At 45.1% G+C, this 18784-nt stretch overlaps 1 protein-coding gene across 1 annotated transcript in view; it reads right to left on the bottom strand.

Annotated features, from left to right (window-relative positions):
- Nucleotides 1–2267: 2267 nt before the first annotated feature.
- Cog6 (conserved oligomeric Golgi complex subunit 6) overlaps nucleotides 2268–18784 on the bottom strand; it is a 137136-nt gene continuing 120619 nt past the window's right edge. The window contains exons 6-7 of the mRNA XM_037413177.2: nucleotides 6282–6462; nucleotides 2268–5521 (exon numbers count right to left, since the gene is read on the bottom strand). Coding sequence (XP_037269074.2) covers nucleotides 5103–5521; nucleotides 6282–6462 — 600 coding nt within the window. The 3' untranslated portion in view covers nucleotides 2268–5102. The remainder of the gene's footprint in view (nucleotides 5522–6281; nucleotides 6463–18784) is intronic.

The raw sequence follows: 18784 nt of genomic DNA, 5'->3' as shown, positions 1-18784 counted from the left end.
GGTAATGCCACAGGCAGCATTTCGTGACAAAGAAGACTGGTTGTTGTGCTCGTGGTCTAACGTTCACTTCAGCTCGACGTCCAGTGCTGCTGCTCCTGTGAACAGACGTTGTGGTCTATCGTAATCACATGATAATATGCTACTGGAAGGGACAAACCGCGGACATTTTGAAGGTGGTCGTTGGGGAAAAAAGGGGGTGGAAGTGGGTGGCTTGGGGCGAGGAGGGGTCTACTTTATTCATGTTCTCACTTTTTTTTTCGCGTACCCTCTCTCCTTCAAGATTGTATAAAACTGAGCACCAACAAACTGTACCCTCCTTCCTGCTGATGAAGAGCAGACTCTGGCTGAAACGTCGGAATAAACATTGTGACTTCTCACGGAGGATCTACTTATACTTATACTTATATATATATATATATATATATGGTTCTTATAGGCAGGACAATATATATATATATATATATATATATATATATATATATATATATATATATATATATATATATATATATTGTCCTGCCTATAAGAACCACCAAGAAATTTTAATGCCACTTCCAATGGCGTACACTTTTGCAGCCTCTTCAATAAAGTTACGAGGAGTACATCACCAGGTTTGTAGGAACCACTGTTATCAAGCGTTCGCAGATAAATTACTTTTGGGCACACCATCGTGTAGCGGATAACACAAAAAAGTCAAATTATGCTTTTTATACACTTTCAGCATACAAAAACTATGAACGTCTATTGTCAAGTGCCCCAAAATATAATTGTCAAGCATTCCAGAACGCGAAGGTGCTGAATAAACGTCACGGAAAAATTGCATCATCATAAATAGAAGGACTTTGTCACATATTTAGCGCCATATAGTTCTGCTACATGCATTGTGGATTTTTCTTTTAGCCTCAAAGCAAAAAGCTGGTTTTGAGGAAAAAAAACTTCAGGTGCTCGGCACGCGAAAGTTCAATGGGCTAAAACTAGATAGCGCCTACATGCTCTACTAAATACGTGATATGTCATTACTGCGACAAATGAGATTTAAAAAAACTGAGCGGGTCACATGTCACAACCACCATCTAATTTCCTGCGGCTGCTTCCCCGAGGGAGCCGCCGCCACCCGCTTATCCATCCCTCTAGTCTCCGCCCCGTCCCGCCGCAGCGGCCGCAACTGCAACTACAGCCGATACGCGCTCTCCCATTGAAAGCCGCTCGATGTGGCAGGCCGTACCGCGAGTGCTTTGTCATCTAGTGGCCGTGGTATAGCTGACCCCCCCCCCCCCCCCGAATAGCATTTCGGGCTGCGCCCGTTTCTAGACTTTTACCATTGAAGGAAATTTCCGATGCCACTGCAGAACTTTGTAGAAGGAACAAAGATGTACAGCTCATTGCTTTCCAAAAAGCGCCATGCCGTCTCCTGTGTCGGCTATGAAACTACTTGTGGGCTTCTTGTTGCAGGTTTCAACAGCGCAATTACGGTTTGTCTCGTGCAAATTTTTTAACCTAGTTTAATGGTGCAATACGCCATCATAACGATGTAGTACCGTCGGAATGTGGCCAGTGGACTATGCTGGTAAAACAGGCCGGAGGCGAATGAACATATTTCCATCTATTTTGGAGGTTTGTCCCAGTGTTGTGGTAATGGCGCTCATATGCCTCTGGACAGTTACTCATTCCGCGCGTGGGGTTTGACGTAAGGGGGCACCACACGGCACGAAATTCGTTCGTAGCTGTACTTTTTTTTTTCAAGCCACAGTATTTGTTCAAGCGAATATGTATAATCCATCTGATGGATCTATTATACTATTTCTAAACATTCCAACCCCGTTGTGTCAGTATCGTATAGCCATCTCACCTTATAGCGGAAGAAGACGAAAGCTAGCATATTAATGATGCAGGCACACAAAGCAGGCTGTGGACGCCTCTCTCGCATCACATAACCAATGGAAGCCGTGAGTCCCAGAAAAAGGATGTGGCTCTGTAATGTGTCTATGTAACAAGATTCAATGGAGACCTTTCCTTTTTATAGGAATATAAAACCAGCGAAAAACCACACGAAGACAGCAAAGAAAAAAAAATAACCACACAGGAAAAGCGCTGGTTGTTCTTCGCTGTCTTCGTGTGGTTTTTCCCTGGTTTCATCTTTTAATTACAAAGAACCAACTCGCCCAGAAAGCTACGTTACTTACCCTTTTTTTAGTGGACGTCTTCAAAGACTTCCTCTGAGACACTGTCACCGTAAAAAATATATCTGCGATCGATCTTGGAACATATTATAGGTACAAAGTTATATTACATTTATTACACCGATTACAAAACATTGAAAATTTAAAATAATAAAAAATACAAATAAGCCATAAATAGCGATATGTCAACTTCACAAAAAACTGCTAAACTTGCTTTTCTCTAGACTTTCCACATAAATCATATATTCCCTATTGCCAGAAGCAAAAAAAAAAAGCTCATTACTTTTCTTCATAAACTTCTACAAATGGCTTGCCCCACATGAAAAACAGCATTTTCTTTAGTTATATGTGGAACATACTATATGATGCACGAAGTATGTGCAACAATCTTAAATATTGAGCGAAGACCAAGCCCGACCTGATCCCGCTACCTCATTCCTGGTCCTAAGCCCAGAGCTTCAAACCTGAACCCCGCCCTGGCCCACGGTAAAATCTACTTTACCCTGAGCTTGGGTTTTCGAGTAGGCCTGAGCCCTTGCAGTGCTCTACAGGAGGGCACACGAACACTGAAAACGTACTTGAGAAACATGTAATGTGGTTCAATAAATCTTGTTGCTGGGTGAGTTGGTTAGTACTTGGTAGGTAACTATGGTTGCGTACTGAAAACACAAGGTTTGAGCTCGTCTGTGTTTCACATGTCGTTGTGTTCTAAGTGCACAACCATAGTTACCTACCTGCTATGGAATGGGTTGCATACAATACCCAAGTTTAGTAAAGAACCAATGTGAGGGTCATACCAATACCCCCATGTCTTGCATTAGGGTTGCTTTGTGATTTCTTCTTGTCCCCCCCCCCCCCCAACCCAACCTCACTTCCATGAATGGTACTGAGGGAGCAAAGACAACGCAGCATATTTGTGGAAGCGCAAAACCAGAATAGTGGCTCAGTATTTAAAGATTGAAGAAATCAACTACTCACGCTGTACAACCATTCACTGGTGACCTTGAATATACGTATATGCACTGAATCTCGACATTCAAGGTAGCGCCAGTGGGAGCTTTCTGCTGTGCATTATTTCACAAAAAAAATTTTCAGCAGGTGCATTGACTAAAAGCAGACTGCGGGTCGCCGTGTCCATCGGTGTCTTTTGTCTCTCGTTGCCCATTAGCACAGTAGGAAACACCGGTCCATCCCTGTGTGCTTTGTGCCTCCCCAGGTACCTCTCCTGCACAACGCCCTGATGAGCGCCAGCATCAATGTTGCCGCCAGTAAGTGTTAGCGCCCACTGCTTCACACCTACACATGGTTCCCTTTAGCAGGAGATGGTGTAAATTTTTTTATTCCATCTCGGAGAAATCCCTGCCCGTGAACTAAGAGGGGGAAGCTGACATGCTTTCCACTAGAAGTGGATAAAAAAAGTACTACATATATGATGTCTTCTGACGTCCAAAAACTGTATTTGGCCTCCCTCATGGTGTCACATGCTGTACTTAGGGAAGGATTTGCAGAATTTGAGGATATACAAACCATGAAGAGTGCAGAAATGAGATCACGGATAAAAATAAAGCGCAGCCATTGTGTTATGATTCATACAACACCGTCTTTAGAGCACCCACTTCCCTCTGGTAGCAGTGCAGAAAGCTCCTCAGTTCACGCAGTGATAGCCATTGTGAAATCCATGCTCATATGGCCAACTAAAACCAGCAGACCTTCCTGGACTCCATTATATGCTGAAAGAAAACGAACCCTCACAATTCCCTTTCTTCATTCATGCTTACATAGTGGTGACATGCTGAGTGAGACTAACAAAGCTTGCACTGCACTCCTTCTTCATGATATCCCCTTGCATACAGAATAATATGGTGCTAATATAGTGTTTCTCGCATTTGAGCCTATTTGCATAAGAAATGAGGTACAACATTCAAAAGAAGTGAAACGAAGATTTTCCCGAGACAAATTTAAACTGCTTGCTTGAGTTATATAATAAATGTACAGGAAATAGGAGAGACAGAATTTGGGAGCCCTGACCAAAAGTACAGCCACTAGCCTCCCCACACCTCCACATCGAACTGTGTAGAGTAATTAAGTTTTCAAGGCTGTCTGGACACCTTAAACCTCATGACATCAAACTGTTGTCTCCATAAGCTGACTACAAAAGTTGCTACTATAAATAATTCTTGCGATCTGCAAGAATTAAAAACTTTGAAAATGAATAATTTCTAAGAATTTATTTCCACTAACACAAGCTCTCCCCCGGAAACACTAACATTCTTAGAATCCTTTCAAGTGCTATATCCACTACTTGTTTTGAAGTTGGAACACTCTGATCAGCAGCACCATTGCATAAAGAGCACCAAAAGGAGTATGGCATGCTGTATTCACTGGCTTTGACAGATGGCTGGAGGAGCCCTGAATGCTCAAAGCTTTACTACAAGTGAAGCTTCTTCAGTGCAGTGTACATTATCAACCCCTAGTTCAACGCATAGTTCATCGTTTGGGTGTGTCTGGCCAGACAGTATGGATGTGCCATTGGTAACTCCTAGTGCAACAGACACTTGTCACCAAGAATGAAATTAATTCAGCACACTGAAAGAGAGAAGCCCCACCACTGGACCAAGAAAAAAAAGAATGATAGGTGCAACAGGGTGTTAACCTCTTCAGTCAAAGCAATGCCCAGCATAACTTACAGCACGGTGCATGAAGAAGAACACCAAGGCAGTAGGGATGACAGCACTCTGCAATGTATCCTCTGCCTTTGTTCATTACATTCTCTACAGTTAAATCTTGCCACAAAGATAAATCCTAGTGCCCATTCTGACGTGTACAGTCATCCAAGACAGGCAATGGCCCCTATCGACAATCCGGATACCCCAAATGCAACAGGAGGCAGCAATTATTCGGCCTAGGAAGCCACCTGGCCACTCATGAGCCCAAGGTAGAGGATGGGGCCTCCTGGCTTCCTCCACCATCTTGTTCCTCTCTCTGCTCGATGAGAGGCGGCAGCAGCAGTGCCTCTCGCAGAGTGTCTGGGGCTAGGGGTAGCTGCTCGGCTAGGTCCTCATCTGTGGCAGCACGAACCCGCATGTACAGCTGGACATAGCGGTGCCACAACATGTTGAGGGCGGCACGGCGCACTGCCTGCTGTCGCTGGCGTCCCACCAGAAGGGCAAGCGGTGGCAGGGTGCCCCAGGCCTCCGGCTGCTCACAGAGCTCTGCCAGGCCCTGGCTCAATGCTTGCAGACATAGCGGTTCTGGCAGAGGCACAATGCTGCCACTACGTGATGGGTCGTCAGCCAAGGCACTGCCCAGCCGGCTCACGAAGTGCTCCAGTTGTTCCTCCACTGCAGGAGCATACATGGAAGGCAAAGTCGCTCTCGTCATAGTGCCAGTATATCATTCAAGTGTGGTTACACTAAATGCTATGTGGGTAGTAGCGAACAGAGACACAGTTTTATTTTTTATTATTATTTTATTATACACGTTGAACACATTGAAATGGGGATACAGAAAATGTACAGATTAGAATCCCATAGTCAAAAACTGCAGCGAAACCCCCGGACAACTTTGGTTCAACGGATGCTCGCATGAATTTCTGGACAATGAAATCGTCCTATTTTTTCATTAAAATACTGTCCACAGATATGTTTCTCATTAAGCAACTGTTTGCCATTTCAACCAGTGCTCCACATGTGAATCTTACATAGATTTTTGCAGGCTGTGTGAAGTCTGCAAAAAAACCCCAAAAATGCCAACGTCCAGCTAATGTTTTTCAACATGAGAACATTGTGCCAACTTCTGCAGGCAAGACAATTTAAACATTGCTATTACTACTGTTTCAGATGGTTAGTTGTTTGGATAATCTAGCATTCAAGACTACTGGAAACCTCCCTGAGGCAGCAATGGAATGTAGTGCCTGAGTTACCACATAGCAAGAAAATTGAACACTCTTGACTGCACACTAATTGAGGCTCCTTGCAAGCTTTTTGGCAGGCTTTAAGAAATTGATTTTAAGTTTTGCAATGCTGCAAATAGGATTCTAAAATGCTACTACATCATGAGTCAAACAACTAAATGTCAAGAACTTGTGCATCAAACACTCACCCAGACAGTCAATGTGGGGCTTCTGGCGTGCCTCAAGCTCTTCCAGCCACGGTTCCGTCATTTCGAGCACTGCCAGCCCAGTCTGAGCGAGTTGCAAACAGCTGAGGAGATGAACTGATCTGTCAGCAGGGGCAAGCCGGCTTGACAGTTGCTCACACGCTGCCAGTGCTGGCTCTAGAACCTGAAAGTTGTCATGTAAATTTATCAGCAAAAAATATTTAGATATGGCATCACTGAAGCACTTCCAGCCATGAAAGTGAATCATGATAATTTGTATGTGTGCACTAACACTACAGAAGATTTTTGACAGCAGAAGAACAAATGATGGTTATGAATCTGGGGTAACCATTCCTGTGGGCACAATATCACTGATGGAAATGACATTTTGCTTTTTGCAGCAGATTCTAAAGCAGAAAAAATGGTGCTTAGGATCGCTATTGGTGTTTTCGGAGCAGATGCATGTTCCCCACGACTCCTGAAGTTCAAAACATCACTTAAGCATCTAAGAAATATTTATATTTATTATTAAACATGCCATATGCTAGTATCCAGCTTGTTTAAAAGCAGTATAGTTGGCGTAAATCATGGACAGGGGGGGAGTGAAGAAGGTCCGGACTTTTCTGGTGTTCAGGCTGCTAAGAACACCCCTTGCAAGTGTCCCACTTGAGATTATTTAGTTTAGCACGTGATATAATTGAGTTAAGAGTTAGGTATAGCACAATCAACTTTTCAAAAGGCTTTTTATCTTTTACTGCGTACTAGTGGTAAATTTCCCTCAGCTGTGTGAACTATGGAAATCGAAAAAAAAGGTGGTAAAAAAGAGACTGAATAGAACAATACAATGCAATTGCTCGAGCTCGGACCCCATGCTCGTTTTTTTGTTTTAATTTTATTTGAAAGCATGATTTAATTCTTAAATAAATAAGAATACAACCCATATTAAAAATACGAATTGGACACCATGGCCTAATATATATCACCCCTTGAGATTTTTCTGGAATTATGCCACTGAGTAGAAGCATACTAGGATGATAGTGTATACAGCTTGCTTTTGGCTTTCCTTATGATCACGGGATGATCCCATGGTTCAATGTCAATCTTTTTAGTTTGCCAACACCATTTTGGGGCAGGTTTCCAGCAGTTACTAGCAAATATTGCACTTTGGAGCAGCATGGAGCAGCATTTCTTTTTTGGAGCAGTTTGGAGCTGTTTAGAGCAATTAGAGCAGCACTTCCATCACTGCAATATAAAACATACAGAAAAAGAGTTGCAGAGGATCCCTAAGCATATCGTTACGAGGTAGGAATGCGAAAGGGTTTCTTTTGGCTAGGCTGATGAAGCCCCCGAGGAGCGCTGCTAAGTCAGGTTCCCTGGGTGTCTTGTAAAGAATGAGAAAACGCAGAGGTCGAATTGCGTTGATTTAGTTCACTTGGTGCGTGGCCTCTGGGATTGTGCACCGAAGGGTTTCTCTCCGGCCTTCCCAATCACATGGAGACAGTGTAATTTCAGGGGTTGGCATGGCCCGCTCCTCCTCTGCATCACGGCGCTCGTCACTGAGGGTCAAAGAGGATGCGGTGTTGCTGGGGCGGCTTGCCTGAGGCGAGAAAAAATGATTCTGCACTTCTTCATAACCTCCCACTGAGTGCAAATTGTCAGGCCAAAATATACAAGAGGCAAAGTGCATGCTGGGGCCTATTTACACTGAAATGCACTTTTTTCGTTTGCTTGAGATATGTGCCTTTGATAGTACAGCACTTGGAAGTGCAATGCCTCTGCAAGACATCCGCATGCACTGGAAACGCACTATACAATGGACTCCCAATAAATGAAACTCGCTTAAACGAAAATACCTCACTAACGAAACTAAACAGGCTCATATGGCAGGATTTTTATGTGTTGCGCAGTAAAATTCATCGGTTAATTCAAACAGTGCTTATTGGTCACCTACGGTTAAACGGCACAAACTCTAAACACAGTATAGACTCGTTCAAGCGAAATGTGGTCTTACAACCATGGCAACACTTCGAGACAAGCCAATCCCGTAGCCATTTTCACTTGTGGCTGTGGGAGCGGTGTCTGCGAGTCAGCTGTGTGTTAGGCCTATTTGTGCGGCTAAGTGCGGTGGATCACGGTGTTATTTCAGCCAGATGGAAAGAGTGGCCGCACCATGCACTCTCGCTTGAAAAAAAACAGCGAATTCTTCACAAGCATGATCTAAGTGGCTTGCCCAAGATGGAGGTGGCGAAAAAATATGGCATCCCGAAATCGACACTGTCGCGGATTTGCTAACACAGAGAAATGATTGAAGGCGCTGTAAAAAACGGGACCTTTAAATGTGAACGGATACGGATGTGGGCAACGCCTTGTGAACAACTAGAAAAGTTCTTTTTCTGTGGTTCAAGTGTGCACTGAGTTTTAATTTGCCAATAGGCGGACCAATTCTCGAGCAGAAAGCTCGAGAGATCACCATGCAAATGGGTGCTGGTAATTTTGTCCTAAGCGACAGATGGATCAGCGGCTTCAAAACATGCCATGGCCTAGTCTTCAAAGCAATCTCAGGCGAGAGTGTTGCAGTCAACAGGGACACTTGCATCGACTGGCAACAGGGGCGACGTAAGGAAATTTTGATGAATTTTGAGCCACGAGACGTCTTGAACACCGACGAGATTGGTCTTTTTTATAAGGCGCTTCCATCGAAGACTCTTACTATCAAAGGTGAAGCCTGTAGTGAAAGAAAACGCAGTAAAGATCACATCACTGTGCTGGTGGGTGCAAACATGGCAGGAGATGAGAAATCGAAGCTGTTGGTAATAGGAAAATCAAGGCAACCACGTTGTTTCAAAGGCGTTCGACAACTTCCCGTTACGTACCATGCGAACCGAAGAGGGTGGATGATTATGGCCATTTTCGAAAACTGGCTATGGGAGGAAGACCCAAGATTTACGAGGCAAGGCAGGAATGTTGTAGTTATGTTTGGGGCACGCGAAGGATGGGCAGTCGGTAGACGGCGCCCGACGAAAAGAGAAGTTAATGAAAGAGGCTGCCCTGACGCGGACTAAGCCGTTCTCCTAGGAATGCGTCTTTGTCGTCGAACCCCTTTGTCGTCGAAGTTGGTGTCAATGTGTGGAGTATATGAAGGGCTGGGCAAGTAACGTCGACGTTGATATTATTACAGGCCAGTGCTTACTGTGCGCTTGGTTTAGTGGCCACCCCGGCCTTTGTTGGTAAATAAGTGTCAATGTGTAAATAAACCGAAGTTTGCCAGGAAGTGAGCAAGTAGTCCAGTCCTTCAATGTGCCATCGTGATCATCTGAACCATCGAGATTACATCCATCATCCCAATCTTAACTGGCGCAGTCGAGCAGGAGGTCGCGGCGGCTTCCTGGAGGACAATGAGACATCCTGCCTTCCTGGCGCACACACACACCGAAAGCCAAAAGTGGGGGCAAAAAAAAGGCCATCAGGTGACATCAGAGCCGAGATGACAAGCAGTTCAAGAAACCTGAATTCTACGCAACACTGACCCTGGCGATCAGCTGAGCTGGAATCGAGAGTGTTGGCTTCCTACGCTCGGACATCGGCTTCTCACCCAAAGTGGCTGGTGACGGCTGGAGTTATGGAGAGAGTCAGCGGGTGACTGGCGACCGGCACACCTTTCAAGGGAAAGACTGAGTGGTGCACGTACATCCAACTGCAGTGGTTCCACTAACTGCTGACTGGAACTTCTAACTGAAGGTGATGCGGCGACTCATCTACGCACAGTGAACCACAGGTGGGTCACTGTTCCGTTTTCTCCGGGAGCACCATGGCGACTAGGGTGACGAGAAGTCAGAGGGCAGACGGGACTACTGAGAACCAGGAGTCAGATCATAATGAGGCATCAGCGGGTATGACCGGTGCAAATGTGGTTGTTAGTGAAAGCACGGATCCTGCTGTTCAAGTTCGAATGAAGGAGCTGGAAATAGAGGGTTTGAAGCTCCAACTTGAGCTACAAAAATTTAAGTTTCAGCCTCAGGCAGGAGTTGAGGTGGAGCAGAGTGACAGGTCTGGTTTGGCACGGTATGCGGATTGGTTGCGGGCAGTTCTTCCACCAATGCCGGTTTCCGATGAGTTGGTGCCTGCGTGGTTCCACAGCGCTGAAAATATGCTTAGAAGTTGCGGTATTCCAGAAGATGTTCAGGGTGCTATTATTATGCCGTTTTTGAATGAGAAATCTTGGACATTAGTAGTAGACAGAGCTGAGGAGCGAGTCTTTTCTTACGAAGAGATTCGTGACCTCATCTTACAGGAACTGAAGCTTACCCCCGAGGAATACAAATGCAGTCTTTACACATGTAGGAAGGGAGATGAGACGTGGGAGCAGTTGCTCAGTAGGCATGAGATCCTACTTGACTATTACCTTTGTAGTAGAGAGATTAAAACATTACAGGAGCTACGTGCGTTATTGATTTCCGACCGCGTCAAACAGCTAATGAATGAAGAGATGCGGACATACATCCGACAGAATGAAACAGCAGAGTGGCTCAGGCCCCAGCCTCTAGCGAAGCTTGCGCAGAAATATGACGAGAGCAAAGAGAGCAGAAGATGGGGCGAAACCAACGTTGCTGAATCGAAGAGAGGGGAATCATATAATCACCACGTTGCTTATCCGCCATCAATAGGCAATAGGAAGACGATGCTCCGATGCTATGCTTTTGGGGAAAGCGGACACTATCAATGGCAATGCCCACATACGACACTGAAAACATCGGCAACAGAAGGGGGCAAGAAGTACACCCGCCTGAATGGTTGACGGCCATGGCAGTGTGCGAACCTATGACAGGAGCAAAGTTTCTTTCACAGACATGATTAGTACGTCAAGGTTACCGTGGGTTGAGTTAGTAAGCAGGGGGAACTTGTTTAGGGCGTGTCTAGATTCAGGATCTGGCATAACCGTTCTCAGAGAGGAGCTGATTCCTGCTGTAGCGAAACACCAGCGAATAGGAAAAGTATGCCTAAGAGGAGCATTCGGGCATGCTGTTCAGGCTGACCTGATGTACGTCCCGTTGGGACTGAACACTTCTGAAAGAGGTGCTGCCCTTGAGCTGATCAAACTGTGTGCAATCACATATAAACTTGCAGGAGTAGATGCCCTACTAACGCCAAGCACTTTGGAGAAACTCAAGCAGATTCAAGCAGGGTTGGCGAAATTGGCAGTTCGTATATTAACAACGGAGCAAGTTATCGTTCAGGCGGTCGATCGTGAAGATGAAATGAAAGCAGATAAGATGCCAGAGCGGCCAAATACAAAGGTTTCCTTTGCAGGGGCTGCAATGCAAGTACAGGCTTCAGGTAGTGAGACCGGGGGCGAGATGTCCATAAGGAAACGGCGAAAAGAAAGCTCACTGTGGATGACAAGTGAGCACGAACTGGACAGTGAGCGGGCAATGTTCACAGGACAGAAAACAAGTGAGTGCATTCGGAGAGCATATTTATGGCTCACACTAACTTCGGTTCTGGGTGTTATAATGTCAATGGGCCTTGCGATGAACCTGGAAAGATGTTCTGTCCCACAAACGCAGATGAGCTACCCCTGACACAATGTTGACAGTTGTCACTATCCTAAGCTCGATAGGTTAGGTGCGGTTGCGCAACTGAACACCCCGCGCGCTAAAACAGACCTGCACAGTATGATGGCACATGTAAAATATTACCGAAAACAGATACCTGCACGTTCAGAGTTAATGAACTGATTTACGGACCTTACGAACCACTTTGTACCTATTTTCCTAGCGAGCCCGAAGGGTAAAAATTATTTCAATGCTGTTGCACTAACTCTAAAGGTCGTATTTAAGACAAGCATCCCACATCTGGAAAACGAGATAACATTAGTGACAGGTGCCTTCAAAAGGCCAATAGGGGCTCGTGTTTCTCAAGGGATAAACGAAGAAGAGAGACCAATCGTCTTTCTCAGATATATTATCAGTCCTCAGCAACTACATTGGTTGCCAAGTAAAAGAGCGTTGTTTACCGTCATGAGAACACTCAGTCTGTCGGACATGCAGCCAGTTGGTGACAGAGTTAAGGTAGTAACGGCACGTAACCCGCTCGCATACCTGACCCGCTACATATGATCTGGTGCTCGCCTGACCCGCTGGGCTTTGGCATTACAGAAGGACATCTCTCTTTTTTTTTTCTTTTATCACATAAAGGGATCTCTTAATAAGTGCGCTGATGCCTTGCCGCGATTGGACAGCGGGGATCAGTAGAGTAAGCTTAGGGAGATGGGTGTAAGGTTTTTTTTTCTCCTTTTTTTTTTACCAGTAATACAAAATGGGTACGTTGTGAAGTAGTAGTATGGAAGTTTGTTAGATTTAGGCAGGTAGCAAGAGCATGATGCCTCAATGTTCATTAATTGCCATGGTGCACCAAGGAATGTAGGGGACAGGGTCCAACCTGCAAGTTGCGATCCGACCAGTGCGCGGGTGTGACTACTAGAGTGCGTTTCTCTGCATTTTTTTAAATTTTCGAGTGTATGCCCCTTCTCGTGGTCTTCTGCATGACTTTTTGCGTTTGGGTGACCACAAACATTTTTTGAAGGGACACTTGTGTGAATGTGCTTTGTAATTATGTAATGACGTTATAGTGAATGCCTTGTAACATGTTTTTGTTGTTTTAGCAACTTTTGTACGATGTTCACGCACGACTCGAAGTGTCAGCAGTGTGCCTAGTGTGACCTCCCCCCTCTCCCCATATGGTTCTTGAAGTTGTATGTACAATAAGCAAACATACTACATTCTTGGCTTGGAAAGAGTTATGTTTGGGGCACGCGAAGGATGGCCAGTCGGTAAATGGCGCCCGACGAAAAGGGAAGTTAATGAAAAGAGGCTGCCCTGACACGGACTAAGCCGTTCTTCTAAGAACGCGTCTTTGTCGTCGAACCCCCTGAGCCTTTGTTCACCGTACCTTGTGCTGGGCAGTCACCCGCACGGCGGTAGCGCTCTCACGGCGAACCAGACTGACAAATAAGTAGTCGTTGTCGCGACACAGCTCCCGACAAGATAATGAGGTGCCATGCTGTATCAATACGTGTGGATATACGGCAGAATCGTGTCTATTAACGCCAGACGGCCGAACGGTTGTCTAGACAGGCTTGTTGGCGCACAAAAGTATCACTTAAGCTGTACGCCGTTGAAATGACGGAGTTCTTTTCAGCCAATGCTCTGAGGATAGCAAAGTGTGGGAACACAGACGCGGAGAACCATCTCTGATGAAAGGGCAGTTGTTTGCTCCATTGGTGGAGCATCGAGGAGGGACTCATCCCACGAGGCTGTCTCAGACGAGACGGGAGGTATTTATTGAAAAGAAATGGAGAGAAGGGGAGCTTGGTGCTTGGGAATGAGACCGGGAAGCAAGGACTGAGATTGAGCTTAGCGCAGACTCTGATCCAAGGTTGATACTACGTTGAGGGGGGCAGAGGTCGTGCTTAGCGCAGACTCTGATCCAAGCTTAATACTACATCGAGAAGTTGGTGTCGATGTGTGGAGTATACGAAGGGCTCGGCAAGTAACGCCGACGTTGATATTAATACAGGCCAGTGCTTACTGTGCAGTTGGTTTAGTGGCCACCCCGGCCTTTGTTGGTAAATAAGTGTCACTGTCTAAATAAACAGAAGTTTGCCAGGAAGTGAGCAAGCAGTCCAGTCCTTCAACGTGTCGTCGTGATCATATGAACCATCGGGATTACATTCATCATCCCAATCTTAACTGTTGTTTTCATCGTGAATAATTGCCCAGCCGGTCAGGTTGGAAGACTCCAAGCCATCACTCTGGAGTTTTTGCCAGCCAATGTAACGGCAGTGATCCAGCCGATGGATCAAGGGGTTATTCATAACATTAAATTTCATTTCCACAGACAATTGCTTCATCAAATGCTGCTTTGTGCAGACAGTAGGAAATGGTACAGCAAAAATTTATTGGCAGCCATTCACATTTTGGCTCGTGCCTGGGAGCAAGTGAAGGCAACCACAATACACAGATGCTTTCATCATGCTGGCTTTCAAGTGCAAGAAGCCGTACCTGATGAAGAAGAAGCCCTGCTGATGCCGACATTGAGGCAGTATTCAGTGAAGTCGTGCCCTCTGCCCCTTTCACGCTGCAGGACCACGAATCAATTAATAAAAATGTTCATACCTGTCATGAGGAGACTGTCAAGGAAATGATTGCCGAAGTGCAAAATGAGGATCAACCTTTCAGCGATGAATGTGATGACAATATTGCCAGTGCAGTGGTGCCACCAGACCGATCAGCTAAAGAGGCTGTTGAACTTTTGCAGCGCTATTTTGAGCATGAGGTTTGTCCAGAATTTCTGGTTGGTTTGTCAGACATGGGTGGGTACCTTGTGAAAAACAACTCAAGCTTGCCAAAGAAACCACCTTTCACTCCTTTTTTTTTTTCTCCTACTCATCCTCATGAGTAAGGTGAGGCTTGTGGAACTTGAATAAAGGTTTTGACTCACTAAATAAGTGCACTTTGCTTAAATGGAACTTTTGATCAATGGAACAGTTTTATGGATCCCCTTCAAGTTTCATTTAGAAGGAGTCGACTGTACTTCAAAACTTGAAGGCCATAGAGCATAGAGGTGCTGGTGAGGAAGAGCAAAAAAGAGAACGGTTATTGGGCTGGTCGTGATTACACTCGAGAATTGATGTCACCCTGCCGCTGAAGATGTGAATAAGTTACAGCTGGGACTAAGCAAAGGAGTCTTCCTTGTCGGCACAGTGTTCTTTCTGAAAACGTGACTGTGGAAGCGTGACATGATAAGTCACCTTGATGAATCATGAGATCACCATATTGCAAATGACTGATTATCAATAATCCCACGATCAAAAGAGCGCCAGTTACTGGAAAATGGCACATACAAATATGTATGTAACTGGTGCACCATCAAAGGACGCACTGCTACACTTTCGGCGGCCGCCGGTTGAATAGCCCGGCGCCGCCGAGTAAATAAAACTTTGCCCATATCCTAAAGTGCATGAAGCAGAGGCACCGAACCCTTCGAGACTTGCTTGTCAAGACTGCATCCCATGCACCATAAATATGCTATCCAATAAACTGCGTTCGTCGATCGATGTCATACAGTTTCAAAAAAGAATGCATCAACTAAATTGTGCCTAACCTAACTAAAGTTAAAAAGAAATTCTGACAGTCCCAATCACATCAGCATTCGGGAAGACCAGTTATACAGAAGCTGAACTTCTCAAAGCTCTGCAGTACATTCACAGATGCCGCACCGGTTATAATCGTGATAAAAGCAGCACAAAAACAGATTTTCTTGTAGCACAGTGTGTATACAGCGGCGACGCCAAAATTTTCTCTCTTTATTGCACAATGCCAGCAACGCATCCACACAATGTAACCGCACCCACGCCACAGCATGAGCCTGTTATGAAGAAATAAGCTCGAGCGGACGCTGGAGAGGAACTGAACTGACCATATCGTATGTGGCGTGGGTGCGGTTACATTGTGTGGATGCAATGCTGGCATTGTGCAAAAAAGAGAGAAAATTTTGGCGTCGCCAAAATTTTCTCTCTTTTTGCACAATGCCAGCAACAGATCCACACAATGTAACCGCACCCACGCCACAGCATGAGCCTGTTATGAAGAAATAAGCTCGAGCGGACGCTGGAGAGGAACTGAACTGACCAAACTAGGCACTCAGCATCAGCGCTTCGCATGCTCTCTTCTCACACATAGGCGTACCAGCCAGGGGGACAAGGAAGGTGCGAGCGCCCCCATACAAACAAAAATTGGGGAGGCTGAGTCCCCCCCCCCCATTTTCAACAGTGGTCACTCTCGGCTGCACGCTGGGGAAACGAACAAGTGTAGTTTTCTATAACAATAGTAATTACTCAACTATGTTAATATGGGAGAATGAAATTATTACAAGACTATGTTACAACATGGTGAAATTTGGCAGACATTGCCGTTTTTCTGAATTTCCTTATATATATATATATATATATATATATATATATATATATATATAGTGGGAGTAAATTCAATGGGCCAGTTAGTCTTCGTGAAGGTATGGGATATGGCACAACGGGAGCGTTGTCAACAAGGATAAATATATTTATTTCCCAACAGTTTCGGGAGGGGTCCTCCCTTCATCAGGGGATGAGTTATCCCCTGATGAAGGGACGACCCCTCCCGAGACAACCACGACCTTAAAACTATAAGAACTAGCAGTAACCCAGATTACACCCAACCAGTAATGATAGAAGAAGTCAGAAAAGCTTTGGAGAGCATGCAAAGGGGCAAAGCTGCTGGTGAGGATCAGGTAACATCAGATCTGTTGAAAGATGGAGGGCAGATTGTGTTAGAAAAACTAGCCACCCTGTTTACGAGGTGTCTCCTGACGGGAAGAGTATCAGAGTCTTGGAAGAACGCTAACATCATCTTAATACGTAAGAAAGGAGATGACAAGGACTTGAAGAATTACAGGCCGATCAGCTTGCTCTCTGTAGTATACAAGCTATTTACAAAGGTAATTGCTAACAGAGTAAAGAAAACATTAGAATTCTATCAACCAAAGGAACAAGCAGGATTTCGAACAGGCTACTCAACAATTGACCACATTCATACTATCAATCAGGTAATAGAGAAATGCTCAGAGTATAACCAACCACTATACATAGCCTTCATAGATTACGAGAGAGCGTTTGATTCAGTAGAAATATCAGCCGTCATGCAAACACTGCGGAATCAGAGCGTAGATGAAGTATATATAAATATTTTGGAAGAAATCTACAGGGGATCAACTGCTACCATAGTGCTTCATAAAGAAAGCAACAGAATACTAATCAAGAAGGGTGTAAGGCAGGGGGACACAACTTCCCCAAAGCTATTTACCGCGTGCTTACAGGAGGTTTTCAGAAGCCTAGAATGGGAACAGTTAGGGATAAGAGTCAATGGAGAATACCTTAGTAACCTGCGCTTCGCCGATGACATTACATTGCTGAGTAACTCGGGGGACGAATTGCAACTCATGATTACGGAGTTAGACAAGGAGAGCGGAAAGGTGGGTCTTAAAATTAATCTGCAGAAAACGAAAGTAATGTACAACAACTTCGGCAAGAAGCAGCGCTTGGAGATAGGTAATAGTGCACTTGAAGTTGTAAAAGACTATGTCTACTTAGGGCAGGTAATAAGCGCAGAGCCGAATCACGAGATTGAAGTAACTAGAAGAATAAGAGTGGGGTGGAGCACATTCGGCAAGCACTCTCAAATTATGACAGGTAGATCGCCACTATCCCTCAAGAGGAAGGTATATAACAGCTGTATCTTGCCGGTACTTAGCTACGGAGCAGAAACCTGGAGGCTTACAAAGAGGGTTCAGCTTAAATTGAGGACGACGCAGCGAGCAATGGAAAGAAAAATGGTAGGTGTAACCTTAAGAGACAAGAAGAGAGCAGAGTGGATTAGGGAATAAACGGGGGTTAAGGATATCATAGCTGAAATCAAGAAGAAGAAATGGACATGGGCAGGGAATGTAGCGCGTAGACAGGATAACCGCTGGTCATTAAGGGAAACTGACTGGATTCCCAGAGAAGGGAAGCGGGTTAGGGGGAGACAGAAGGTTAGGTGGGCAGATGAGATTAAGAAGTTTGCGGGTATAAATTGTCAGTAGCAAGCACAGGACCAGGTTAACTGGCGGAACATGGGAGAGGCCTTTGTCTTGCGGTGGACGTAGTCAGGCTGACGATGATGTCAATTTAAACGTGGGACTGTAAGTCAGCGCCACTAGTAGCCATGGCGACGAGTGTGGCGCACTCTTTATGAGCCTGTTTGGCGTCACGTAGAACGTGAATTTATTAGTAACTGGCAGCTGACCAAATAGTCCCTCGTATAAAACCTAAAGACATTAAGTCTGCCAGTACGAGACCCTCGTTATTGAATAAGGGAGACAAGTGTGTACTTAAGGGCTCGTTTCTTTCGTCTTTACGCAATATTAATGAGATCTAACAGACAATAATACCAAGGAAGGTATAGGGAAAGTTATTAGGCCAATTGTAATGTAAATAAGAAAGAAAAGTGGGTGAAAAGATAACTTGCCGTGGGCAGGATCCGAAACTGCGACCTTTGAATAACGCGTTCTATGCTCTACCACTCACCTATTACCACAGCTATCCCCCAAGCCACTTTATCGGGTATTTATGTCAATTTCAACGTGGGACTGTCAGTCAGCGCCACTAGTAGCCATGGCGGCGACTGTGGCGCACTCTTTATGAGCCTATTTGGCGTCACGTAGAACGTGAACTTATTAGTAACTGGCAGCTGACCAAATAGTCCCTCGTATACAACCTAAAGGCACCAAGTCTGCCAGTACGAGACCCTCATTATTAAATAAGGGAAACAAGTGTGTACTTAATGGCTCGTTTTTTCGTCTTTACGCAATATTAATGAGATCTAACAGACAATAATACCAAGGAAGGTATACAAAAAATATTAGGCCAATTG

Source organism: Rhipicephalus microplus, chromosome X (genome assembly GCF_043290135.1).
Source record: "Rhipicephalus microplus isolate Deutch F79 chromosome X, USDA_Rmic, whole genome shotgun sequence".
NCBI classification, from domain to species: domain Eukaryota; kingdom Metazoa; phylum Arthropoda; class Arachnida; order Ixodida; family Ixodidae; genus Rhipicephalus; species Rhipicephalus microplus.
Note: the sequence above shows the minus strand (reverse complement) of the source record. Positions and strands in the feature narration are given on the sequence as shown.